Source organism: Mustela erminea, chromosome 9 (genome assembly GCF_009829155.1).
Source record: "Mustela erminea isolate mMusErm1 chromosome 9, mMusErm1.Pri, whole genome shotgun sequence".
In the NCBI taxonomy this organism is placed as follows: Eukaryota; Metazoa; Chordata; class Mammalia; order Carnivora; family Mustelidae; genus Mustela; species Mustela erminea.
Genome location: NC_045622.1, coordinates 106,449,407 through 106,461,965, shown reverse-complemented (window position 1 = coordinate 106,461,965; position 12,559 = coordinate 106,449,407). Strand labels below are relative to the sequence as shown.

Below are 12,559 nucleotides of genomic sequence, written 5' to 3'. Positions count from 1 at the left end.
CCGAGTTCTGCGCAACTGACCTCTCTCAAGGGCCCACCCCTCCTCCTGCCCTTCACCCAATGAGCTTCCAAAGGGGAGACCGTGATCCACATAGACAGCAAGCTACACCCCCATCCCTGAGCACAGTGATTGGCCCACCATGGACACATGACCCAAGTGTATCCAATCAGTGTACATCTTGGCATTTCCCTGGGGAATGCTGCCACGAAGACCGTCTTTCTCACCCTATTCCAGTCTGTAGCCCCTCGAGCACCCAGCACCCATCCTAGGGCCAAAAGGAAAATAAAGCAGAATAAAAAGTTCAGACTGAGAAACTGGGCCCTGATCATGTGTTTGTGTCCAGATCAGGCCTTGCCTGGGTCTCCCCAGGCACCGCATAGTTATGAGCCTAAAAATCCCGCCCCGCTAATGGAAATTCAGGATCTATTACTTAACCACTAAGAGAATTCTAAAGTATACTTGGCCAAGCTGTCTGAATATACAAGCCGAGATGACTGCTTGGACCTCCTGCCGCTCAGGCCAACGGTCAAGGACCAAGGGCTTGGTCTTGCCCAGAAGAAGGGTTTGCCCTATTCCTCTTCTCTGAGGCCCCAGGCCCGCTCGGCTGAACATTTATTTGCCCCAAGCCCTCTGCCCTGCACACCCTCCTCACACACACAGATGCCACACACGGCGCTGGATGGACTTTTATTTTAAAGTCAAAGGCACAGCCTGGATGGGCTGAGGCAGTGACTGCAGAGGCCCAGCCCAGACCCTCAAGGCCCTGCCCCAGCCAGAGGCAGCTGTGCCAAGGGGGAGCGGGGGAGTGGGGAGAAGGGGCCTCCCCTTTTAGGGGTTGCCTACCTCCTTCCTTAGCCCCAACAGGGGAGAAGCAGGTGACATAAAGTGAGGCAGAAATGCTTCAGGGGTCCCCCAGGGCCTCTCCTTGAACCCCCCCCAACACAGGTCTTTGGTGGACGTAATTGCACAGACAGTCCATAAAGTGACAGCTGGAGGGGAGCCCCCTCCCAAGAGCAGGGCCTGGTGGAGAGGGCAGGGGAGCAGTCCCAGTTTCTCCCCCTGGCAACTCAGTGCGGAGAAATGGGGGAGGAGCCCTTCAGGGTGGAGCAGCCCCCTGGGGGAGAAGCGCCTTCGCGCCGGACTAGGCAAGGTCTCAGCAGAGGCCCCTCCCTCCCTGCATCTCTAACTCTATCTGGTAAGACATAAAAAATTCTCTGCTTATAAAAATACTTCTGCTCTGTCTGGGAGTGGGGTGGGGGGAAGGGGAGGTAAGGGCAATCCCTGGGGATGGGGCGGAGCCGATACCTGAGGCTCCCAGGTCACAGACTCTATGGGGGAAGGAGGGGTCACTGTGGGAGGGGCTAGGAGGGCGGCAGAGGGCCGTTGGCTCGTCTGGGGGCTCCCTTGGCGGCGGGGGCCCTGCCCGCAGCGGCGGGTGCAGGGGAGACGCGGCGGGAGGTGGTGGCGCTCCGCAGCTTCTGTTTCCGCCTCTTCGCCAGCGGCGCGTTCTCCACGCTCTTCAGGAAAAAGCCCTCGCGCTTGCCGCGGTTGAAGGCCTGGCAGTAAAGAGGGGGTGAGTGCGCCACCAGCACCGGCCGGACCTCGGACTTCCAGATCCTAGCTTTGACCGCATTCGGGACCCTCCCTCCCATTCCACCAGGTCAAGGCCAACAGGTCATTGGCCTCCAGCCTACCCAAAGGTCTGGGTGCCCACCAACCAGAGGCCGGGCCTCGGTTCACCTCACCTTTCTGGGCTTGGGGGCGTGGCCTCCAGGAGGCCCGCCCCCCGCCTCCCAGCCCCACCTCCCACAGACCCCGCCCCTCACCATGAAAGTGGCGTTGAGCCCGGAGCGCACAGCTGGCCCCGAGGACTCCAGCACGTCGGGTGTCCGGAGTGGGGGCGAGGAGCGCGCGCTGCCATCCTGTAGCCATGAGCTTCCCCGCAGCCCCTCAAGCTTCAGCCGCTTGGCAGGGTCCACGGTCAGGAGCCCTGGAGCAGGGCAGGGAAGGGTTGAGGAGGGGCCGTGTGTGGGGTCTGCACCCCAGAGAGATCCCAACAGCCCCACTCTTCTCCCTGACCAGTCCCCCAGATGAAACACCTAACCCACTGTCGATCCCTGCCCCAGCACGACCCCATGGCCGCCCCCTCCCCAAGGACACCTGTGTCTGTGACACCTCCCACCCCCTCCCGCCCCTCCTCCCCTCCTCACCTCGGACCAGCTCCTTGGCTTCCTCAGACACGCCCTGCCAGGCCTCCCCATCAAGAGAGAAGCGCCCCTCACGAATCTTGCACATGATCTCGGCCGCCTGGCTCTGCCCACCCTGGCCCGAGGCCCCCTGGAAGGGGACCTGCCCCGACAGCATCATGTACTGGAGAGGTGGGAAGAGGGGGAGTTGAGAACCGCCCCTGGCTGCAAAGCCAAGAGGGGCCAGGGGGCTAACTTAGCCCACCCTCAGAACCATCCCCCCTCTCCAGGAGGGTGACTCCTGAGGCCCATGTGTGATGCTGAACCCTGACTTCTGATCCCTAAGACTCGGAGGCCCTGACCCCAGACTCTGAGCAACCCTGCCACCCCCACCAAGAGGACCCCTGTACTCTGCCTCCGGGGTGTCCCTGCTGGTCCACATCAGGAAGCCCTCTGACCTCAGGCTCCAGGCACCCTGAACCCTCCGAGGGACCCCGTCCCATACCAGAATGACGCCCAGGCTCCAGAGGTCGCAGGACTCGTCGTAGCCCTGCTGCGCCAGCAGCTCGGGAGCGGCGTACTGCAGCGTGAAGCACGGCGTCTGCATGGGCCCCGCGGGGCTCTGCGGGCGCAGCCGCGCAAACCCAAAGTCGATGATCTTCACGGGGGCTCCGGGCGTGTCATCGGCGTACAGAATGTTCTGGGAGGGCGGCAGGGCGGACGTCAGAGGCCAGGCCTCGGCGCCTCAGCCCTCCCCGGCTGCCCAGGCCCCGCGCCCACCTCGGGCTTGAGGTCCCGATGCACCACGCCCGCCTCCTCGTGCATGAAGCTCACGGCCGACACGAGGCTGCGCAAGATCTGGCTCGCCTCGGACTCGCTGAAGTGCCGCTTCTTGCGGATGTGCTCCAGCAGCTCCCCGCCCCGCAGCAGCTCCAGAACCAGGTACGTGTGCAGCTGCGGGCCGAGTGACGGGGCGAGGTCACCACCTGGGTCGAGGTCCCACCTACCAACCGACCTACCTACGGACCTCACCACACCATCCCCGCCGGGCCCCACCCACTGGCCAGGCCTCCCCCCGCCCAGCGTCAGTCCCTGCCCCCTATTCGAGCACAGAACTCAAGACCACCCCAAAACCACTGTTAGGCCCCAAATCCTAGCCCCTCCCCGTCTTCCTCAAATTCTGTTCCCTTGAGCATCCTCGGCTCCCCCTTCCCATCCTCAGCTCAAATCGACCTCCCTGCCCTGCCACCTCGCTCAGCGCCCCCATCCACCCACCCAGTCCTCAGCCCTGGCCTCCTGCCTGCCTCCCCGCCCACCCGCCCTCCAAGAACAGCCCCCTGAGTCCCTGCGTTGTGCCCCAGCCCAAGAAAGGGTCACCTGGTCGTGATGCACGTCGTGCAACTTCACCACGTTTGGATGCGACTGGCAAAGCCGTAGGGCGGCCACTTCTCGTTGCGTGTTCCCCTCCAGCCTGGGGGTGAGGCAGGCAGGTTCATTTGGGCCCACATCCCGCCCCGCCCCCTGGACGCGGCTCTGCCAGGCCCCGCCCTCCCCGGGCCCGCCCACCTGCGGCTGAGGATCTTGACCGCGAACTCTTGGCCGCTCTGGCGCTGGCGACAGCGGCGACACACGGAGAAGCTGCCCTGGCCCAGCGCCGGCTCCCGCAGGTCCAGCTCATACTGCTGGAAGAAGGGCGAGTCCTGGCGGCGAAGGGGGCGCGTCAGAGATCCTACCTGGGAGCCCTGCGGCCACGCCACGCGCCACCCCAGAGAGGCCCCAAACCTCACCGAGGTGACACCGTGGGCTCCTGGGGAAGCCAGCTTTGGAATCCCCGAACCCAGACACCCCGAAATCAACTTCCCACCCTGGCCCCGCCCACCTGCATCATGGCACTCCTGGCCACCGCTGCCCGGCCGGGCCGGTCTCCAGCGCCAGATGCTTCCAGCACATCTGTCATCATCACCGCGTTGTTATGGTCAAACAGGATGGAGGGCGCCACGAAGGAGTATCCCTGCGGGGGTGGAGGGGGCTTATGGGCATAGGGGCTGGAGGTGCATACGCAGTCCCTGGAAGGCCCAGACCCGGAGAGGGGCAGGGCTCAGGAGGAAGACCCTGGACTAGAGTGGGTGGTTGAGACCGTTGCTTTGGTATCCCGGTGCTCACAGGTGTGTGAACATTTCATTCCGCCTTGTTCTGTGATCACTTAGGTTCACATCCCCCACCAGTGTGTGACTCCACGGTTCCCATCACAGTAAACCCACCCCCCACCCCCGAGTGCCAAGGGCATTATTCAGCACAATGCAGTGACCCAGAAAATGATGGACCCGAGGCATGAAAGGGCCCCGGCCTGGCATCACACACACTTAGCTTATGAGAATTCAAATCCACCCACTGAATACAAAAAAGCTTTATGCCTTCCTCTCAAACCAAACATTGGCCTCCTCTGCAAGGGGGTGGGGGGGGGCTACTGAGGAAAAACAAAGAGGCAATTCAAGGGATTCTTAAGAGTAAGTTTAACAACGGATTGTTTTCTCCTAAAAACACAGCCCACTGTGCAGGAGAACGCAGGTTCCACACTTGTCCCTTAAGTTCACTGATCCATCCCCAGGGCCCAGATCAGTGCCTGCCACACTGTAGGCACTCAGTACATATTTTTGAATCACTGAATGAATGAATGAATGAATGAGGGGCGCCTGGGTAGCTCAGTCGGTTGGGAGTCCAATTCTTGGCTTTAGCTCAGGTCATGATCTCAGGGTGGTGGGATCAAGCTCCACATCCGGCTCCATGCTCAGTTGGCTGGAGACTCTCTCTCTCTCTGCGCCCCCCCCCACCCACTCTCTCGCTCTCTAAAGTAAATACAGCTTAAAAAAAAACCTGCGAGACAATCGGTGGAGGCTTGTTCCAAAACAGTCATCACTCAGGAGAGCCTCACAGGGGCGCTGACCCATCTACACTTGCTACTGGCCTGTTCTTATTTCATATTTAGGGGACCATGTCCTCCAGGCCAGGCCCCCACACCGGGCAAAGGGATACAGAAATTAAATGCAGTCGCTTCTGGGAGCTTCCAGACCAGGGGAGGCAGTCCCAGGAAGGCAGCTAGGATACAACCTGACATGGTGCTCAGAAGGAGGTGCCGTCTCCAGAGGATGGGTGCACAAGGAGAGGGCAACACAGGACCAGAGCAGTGGGGAGGAATTCACACAGGAGCAGCGTCACACAAGGAGGCTTAAAAGGTGAATGGGAATGCCCGGGGGGCAGGGGTGGTGCAGCCATGGAGAATTGCCAGTGCAAAGACAGGGACATGTGTTCTGTTCGTAGGTGCTAGTATACCAGGTGGGACCACAGTGAGCAGTGAGGCTAGGGCACTGAGCAAGGACTACATCATGCAGGGCCTTGAATGCCGAGCAAAGGAATTTGACTTTGTCCAAAAGGCCTAAGCTTCTAAAACTGAGTGGAGGGGGCCTGAGCTTCCACAAATGTGATGTGGTTTGCCAAGAAACATGCAAAGCCACAGTATAAACACAGCATGTCTTTCTAGTTGTCCACTTAAGCAACCAAATGGTTAAAACACTATCTTTACATAACAATAGATATATGGAGTAGAAGAGAAATTATCATGAAATTTAAAGATAACCATGTGACTCAAAGACGTGTCCTACCACGGCAGTGTGTATGACTGACAACTCCAGCTACCCCACCAGTGGACGGGGTCTGGGGAGGATGCTGACTCCTGATCAGAACACAGGGCCTATGCAGGGCCAAGGGTCAGGCCCCATCCATGGTGGAAAGGGTATCATCCTGTCTCTACAGCACCTGCGGTTCTGTGAGCTCTCACTCACCTGGAAGATGCGAGGGTCCCCAGGTGGGGGGCTGCCGGGGGGTGAGTAGACAGGCTCCAACCGAGTAAATTCTTCTGCAAAGTTGCCCACATCCAGCTCCGAGCGGATCTGGGGTTGGAATGGGGCTGGAATTTTCCTGGCAGCTAGAGCAACCCAATCCAAACCCTGGGGAAGCGAAATGAGAGATTGGGGGTAAAGGGTAGGAAGTTAAAACCCCTGTCCCCTCAAGCCACCCTCCCTGGACTGCTCCTCAGTGAGGCAAGGGTCTCTCTGGGATTTGGGTGGAAAGCTGTTCTACCCACCACCCTAGCTTCTGTTTTTCTCGCTCTGATAAGAACACCCCTACTTCCCTTAGCAAATCATCCCTCCACCACACTCAGTCAATTTTGGGACTTTTGATAGTGTTGCCATGCAAAACAAATCTCTTTGTTCAACTGGACTTAAATCTGGGAATACATGGGCCTGGAGCTGCTGAGGACCCCTCAGGGTCTAATGATGAAGTTCCCATGCAGAAAACTCAAAAGATAAAGAAAGAAATTCTTAATAACCATAAATCCAGCACCTGGATGCAGCCTTGCCTGAAGTCAAATCACTTTTCCTTAGACTTTTCAAATACAGGAGCTAAAACATGCCTTTTTATGTTTAAGCTAGGATGGCAGAGACTGTTCGTCGCCCACCCTACTTCCATATTCCCTGTCTTCCTTAGTACCATAGCCCTGATGTTATTATAGGAAGCAATGTACATAACTAAAACCCAGGATTTAACAAACTTTCTTGTACTCAGGGGTGACCCATAACCTGTAAGCAAAAAACGTAAGAATCCAGAGAAAGAACCTCAAGAGGAAGGTGAAAGTTGGCACGTGCCCATTTTGCCCTTCCCCTTTTTCCCACTGATTTCTGCCTAGATTAGAGCCTAAATGGCAAGTGCTCCAGCAGCCATTTTGGACCAAGAGGCAACTCTGGGGCTGGAGGCTGCATGATAAGAATGGAGGAGCATTAAAAAAGGAAGAAAGGAGGTTGTATTTATGAAAACACCACAGCAGCCCTGGCCCGCCAACCTCTTACATGAGAACAGAAATAAATAAATAAACCTCTATTTTATTTAGACCACTGTCTTTTCTTGGCAGTCAAACTGTTCCAGGGATATCACCATTTTGAGTTGAACTTTTTATCACTTGCAGCCAAGAGGCCTGATTTGGTCTCGAAGGCCCCAGGTCTGGCACCAGGACCTCAGCACCGCTAGCACCAAAGAGGCTATCTTGAGAGAAGGGGTACTGTGGGGAACACACCTTCTGAGCATTGGGCCTCAAAGACCTTAGCACCTCTCCAGTCTGATTGCCAATCAACCCACTCCCAGAATCCAGGGGCTGGCATGTGCTCAGGGTGGGCCCCGAGGAATCCACTTAAGGAAACTGACGCTGCTCAGCCCCTTCCCCCACGAAGGGGCAACTTCACCACGAGGTCTGTCTAAGAAAGCATCTCCAATGGACCAAGGTGGGAAGACTGGAAACAGCATTTGTAGCAGGGATAACTGAGTGCCTGACCCGCAGTAAATCCCCAGAAAGGGACACTTCCATTAGGATGTCAGACAAGTGGCAAATCTGATGCCACAAGTAAACAGGACACAGCAAAGAAGCGTCTGGGCTTCAAATCACCCAGACCTGGGTTTGGATCTGAGCTCCATCACTTCCTGGCTGGGTGACCTTTGGGCAAATGACTTACCCTCTCTGAACTTCAGTTTCTCCATCTGGAAAGATGGGGATCACCAGAATGCTTCTGAAGGTTACATGAAATAATCAGCAAAGAGCCAACACACGGCAGGTGTTCACTGTTACAGGGCCCTGCTAGGCAAGGACACCAGCCACACACAGCGCCCGAGCCAGCAAGATCTCGCCAAGAAACAGAATTCATCTCACCCCGCCCTCTAACCTGTGGGTGCTCTTAACAAGTGAACAAAACCCAAGTGGCTGACCAACTGCCCATCAGAATGACAGGCACACAGAGAGTAATGGAACAAAGAACAGAACGCCTGGGTGGGTGCAGAGAACCCTAAGTGTGACTTGGACTGCTGATGACACCTGCAAGCTGTTCCCAGCTCTACACCATCTCCTGTGCCATCCGGAGCAGGTCGCCTCCCTTCTCTGAACCTGTCCGGTGGAAGGACCTGATGAAGCCATTCTCAAGCCCCTGCCAGCCCTGACGGTCAACAAACCTACAATCCTTTCCCCCAGAAACACGCCTTCCAAGTTGCACCAGAGATGGAAAAAACAAACCCACGTTATGGGGTGGTTTTTCTAAGTCAGGTGAAACCAGCTGGTCTCAGACCATCCCCCAACCCAGAGCAGTGGCCTGGCCTGGGTAGTGTGCAGAGAGGCGTGGGGGAGAGTCAGCAGCCTCACCTGGAAGAAGGGGTGGTTCTTGACTTCCTGGGCCCCCTGAGGCCCCGCACCCAGCCGCTTCTTGGGGTCCTTGCAAAGTAGCCTTCGCAGCAGGTCCTGTGCCACGGGCCCGATCCGGGGGGGGAAGGGAGGGGAGCACTTCAGGATCCGTCTGGGAGGATTGGGGGGGCGTCAGGGGCAGCGAGCCCCCTCCCCAACCGTGCCCAGGCCCCTCACCGCCTCCCCTTCTCGTCCAGCCCTGCTCACCGGGACACCTCTGCCTGCGTGTTCCTCTCACCCTCCAGGGTGAAGGGCGAGGCCCCGGTCAGCAGCTCGAAGAGCAGGATGCCCAGGCTCCACCAGTCCACAGCCTGCCGGGGGCAGAGCCAGGGTGAGGGCCTGTGGCCGCCCCTGCCTCCCCACCACCGCCGCTCCCACCCACTCCCACGCGAACCCACCTTGCCATGCCCTGACTTGCTGCGGATGATTTCGGGAGCCATGTACTCGATGGTGCCACAGAAGGAGAAGGTTCGTTCTTTCTGGGAGGGCAAGAGGACCCATGTGGACACCCAGCAGTGCTCAAGGCTCAGAGCAGGACTTGCTGGGCTTGGGAGGGTGAGAGCACAGGGAGCCTCCTGCAGGCGGGCCCCCGACCTGTTCACCTCGCCGCCATGACGCAGAGCCAGGCACAGAGCAGGAGAAAGGAAGGCGAAGGCTTGAACAGAGGTGCGGGAGGCGGGAAGACTGCCCTTCACTCACCTCCTCCGTCAGGAACTCCTTGCTAAGCCCGAAGTCCGTGAGGACGATGTGGCCCTCGGAGTCCAGCAGCACGTTCTCCAGCTTCAGATCCCGGTAGATGATACCCAGCTGGCAGGTGCAAGAGAAGCACTGATGTTTCTTCCTCCCCAACAGCCCCCCCTCCTATGGCTTGTGTCAGGGCACCAAAACCCAGCTCGGGATAAGGGGAGCCCCACCTAGAGAAGGGATCCCCAGTGCAGGACTAGGCCCAGGCCCGGGCCATCAAATGGGAAAAGCCACTTCCCATCACATGGGAAAAGCAAGGAAGGAGGACCCCCTGGGAACAGGCCCGAAGGACCCAGAAGGAGGAGAGCCTGGGTGAAGAGACCCATTGCAAGGCCTTGGGAGCCAAGGCATGAGGTCTCCATTTGAGGAAGTTCTGTGGAGTGTGGCCCCGGGAGCAGCCCCAAGTTCCCTGTCAGAGGAAACCCCCTTTGAGGAGGTACTGGCTGGGGGGGGCGGGCAGAGAAGGGGAGAGGAAAGAGACCCCTCCCCAGGCAGCACTAAGGCCTTCCCTTCCAGAAGGCCTGGGGAAGCGACTCTGGCCCCCACCAAGACCACCCAAGAGAGAGCGCATCCAGGCTGCCCTGTGGGGCAGCCTGGCACCAGGCCCAGACCCAGAGCCACAGCGAGCCCAGGTCCTCACCCACCTTGTGCAGGTGCTCCAGGGCCAGCACGATCTCGCCCCCGTACACGCGCACCTCGGCCTCTTTGAAATGCTGGCGCTGGTAGAGGTGGGTGAACATCTCGCCTCCACTCACGTAGTCTGGGGGTTGGAGTGGAGGGTGGGAAGCCGCCCTGATGGAGCGGAGCAGCCCCAGCTGCCGCTGTGGCCCCCAAGGTCAGCAGGGGCCCACCCTTACCCAGGATGAGGTGCAGCTTGGCGTCTGTCTGGAAGGCGTAGTGCAGCGTGACCAGGAAGGGCGCCTGGCGCACGAGTTCCAGCACCGAGCGCTCGGTGCGCGTGTGCTCCTGCGTCTTGGCGCGCTGCACCAGCGCGGCCTTGCGCAGCACCTTCATCGCATACAGCTTCCCTGCATCGTGCCCGACGGCTTTCCGCACCAGGAACACCTTCCCGTAGGCTGTGGGAGCAGTGAGCCAGCGCAGGGCAGACCGTGAGCCGAAGGGTGGTGCGGACTGGTGGGGGCGGGGCGGGGGGGATGCCAACCCAGAGGGTGTGGAAACCGGGGGAAGGAGCTGGAGAGAGAGGCAAGGGTGCAAAAGGCTGATGGAGACTTGGGTGGGGGGAGCTGGGGTGCGGGAGGCGTATGCAGCCCCAGAGGGTCTGCAAAAGTGGGGAGGAGACTGTGCAAAACAGGCTAGAAGGCGTGCAACTCCGGGAGGCTTGCCGTGCAGGGTGGGGGCAGATCACAGGCAGAACTGGGCAGATGGGACAGATGCGGGGGGGATGCAAAGTGGACCAGGGAGGGATGTGCAAAAAAACCAGGCCGGGGACTGTGCAAAGCTGGGAGTGAGCAAAGCAGGAGACCAGGCTCCCATACTGCTCGGGGGAGGAGGTGTGCAAATCCCTCAGGAGGGCTGCAAAGCCTGGAGGGTGTTGGCAAATCCCCGAGGACCTCGCAGGGAGGAGCCACGAGAATGTGGAGCAGCGCTAGGAGTAGGCATGTCCCTGGGAGTGGGCATGCAAACCCTGGCAGGGCAGGGCGGGGCAGGCAAGGCGGGCCGAGCGGGAAAGGGTGGGGGGCATCGCTGGAGGCCTGGCTCAGGACCAGGCGCGGGTGTGCCGGTTGGGAGGCCCAGGGCACCAGGCCGGGGACACCTGCCCCCAGGGGGGTGTGGGGGTCCTCACCTCCCGTGCCCAGCACCTTGAGCAGCTCGAAGTTCTCCACGCTCACCTTCTCCTCGTGCCCGGTCAGGTTGGCTGTGGGCACAGGAGGCGAATGAGCCCGGCCGGTGCATGCCCCCTCCCCGGCCGGGTCCCAGCGGCCCTCACCCGGTCCCGCGCCCCCCGGCCACCCCACGGCCCACCTTCGGTGATCCGCAGCTCCACGGCGCAGCCCTCGTCCTCGTCCTCGTCCCCCATGGCGTGCGGGTCGCCGGGGGGGGGGCCCGCGCGGCTCTGCTCCGGGCGGCGCCGGTTACATGGCGGCTCCGGCCGGGGCGGGCGCTTCCTGGTGCCGCCTCCGGGGGCCGAGGCGGGCGCCGGCACCGCCTCCCGCTCCCCGCCCCGCGCGGCCTGAGTCAGGCGGCTGGAACGTGACAGCGCCGGGCTGCCGGTGGGCGGGCGGGGGCGGCCCGGCTCCCTCGGGCGCGCGGGGCGGGCCGCAGGGCAGTGCGCTCCGGGACCGCGGCGACCCTCCTGGGGTCCTGGGAACAGCCTTTGCGAGCCGCGTCTGCGGTCGGGGGAGATCCTGGAGCCTCTACTGGGTGGACGCTCCCGAGCCAGATGTCTGCCCCCGGGAGTGCCCGCTGAAGCTGAGACACCCGGGCCGTGCCCGGTGGGGGGTGGGGTGGAGGTGGGGGGCACCCAGGCGCCTTTGAGCCGCCCCCTCCAGGGGACCGGACCTCCGGCAGTCAAGCGATTCTGTCCAGTTCTTAGCCACCAGGCCAGTGAGAGTTTTCATCAAGATCTCAGTTCACTCACTCGATTTTGATCACCCGACCAGCGCAAAGCGGGGAGGGGATGTGTATGTTTCCTTGACACCTGGAAGCCTCAGGTGTATCCTCGCCCAGGTGCTGCCCGAGGGACCTCGGCCCAGCGCCTCTCACTCCGTGTTGGACTTGCCTTTGCAGGGAGGGCCTGGGCTCCTCGGGCTCCCTGAGGACCCTGTGTCCGGGCGGTGCCTGCCCAGGTGGCGCCTGCAGGGGGCGCTGACACGGTGGGGAGGGGGCGGTGCCGGCGAGTCCCCCGCTGTGGCAGGGAGGAGTGACTGATTTCCTGACCAAATCTCTTTAGAGTGGACAAGTGAAAGCACCTCAGCCCCTCGCCACCCTTCGCAGCCCAACCAGTGCCATGCGCCCCTCTTGTGCTTCTGTCTCCTGTGGTCCCCAAGCCCAGCACAGAGCCCAAAGTAACCTCAAAAATGGTGTCAGAGGGGCACCTGGGTGGCTCAGTGGGTTAAAGCCTCTGTCTTCGGCTCAGGTCACGATCCCAGGGTCCTGGGATTGAGCCCCGTATGGGGCTCTCTGCTCAGCAGGGAGCCTGCTTCCTCCTCTCTCTCTCTCTGCCTGCCTGCCTACTTGTGATCTCTGTCAAATAAAATAAATAAAATCTTTAAAAAAAAAAATGGGGCGCCTCGGTGGCTCAGTGGATTAAGCCGCTGCTTTCGGCTCAGGTCATGATCTCAGTGTCCTGGGATCGAGCCCCGCATCGGGCTCTTTGCTCAGCGGGAGCCTG

The 12,559-nt window shown here is 60.3% G+C and overlaps 1 protein-coding gene across 1 annotated transcript; it reads right to left on the bottom strand.

The window, feature by feature from the left end:
* Positions 1-670: 670 nt before the first annotated feature.
* RPS6KA4 (ribosomal protein S6 kinase A4) lies at positions 671-11,349 on the bottom strand. The gene is made up of 17 exons (XM_032357431.1): positions 11,191-11,349; positions 11,012-11,083; positions 10,065-10,283; positions 9,852-9,967; positions 9,163-9,270; positions 8,862-8,942; positions 8,671-8,774; positions 8,425-8,575; positions 6,026-6,190; positions 4,066-4,197; positions 3,753-3,886; positions 3,564-3,657; positions 2,967-3,140; positions 2,692-2,886; positions 2,211-2,370; positions 1,827-1,990; positions 671-1,556 (listed from the first exon to the last, which is right to left on the bottom strand). The coding sequence occupies exons 1-17, from the start codon at positions 11,243-11,245 to the stop codon at positions 1,362-1,364; spliced, it is 2,319 nt and encodes a 772-aa protein (XP_032213322.1). The 5' UTR covers positions 11,246-11,349; the 3' UTR covers positions 671-1,361.
* Positions 11,350-12,559: the final 1,210 nt, after the last annotated feature.

Excerpts from the sequence above, each read along its gene's own strand:
- RPS6KA4 (XM_032357431.1), bottom strand. The coding sequence starts at position 11,245 with ATGGGGGACGAGGACGAGGACGAGGGCTGCGCCGTGGAGCTGCGGATC. Across the intron at positions 6,191-8,424 it reads AGAACCACCCCTTCTTCCAG|GGTTTGGATTGGGTTGCTCT; the intron begins GTGAGGCTGCTG and ends TCGCTTCCCCAG. Across the intron at positions 3,658-3,752 it reads GTCAAGATCCTCAGCCGCAG|GCTGGAGGGGAACACGCAAC; the intron begins GTGGGCGGGCCC and ends CCTCACCCCCAG.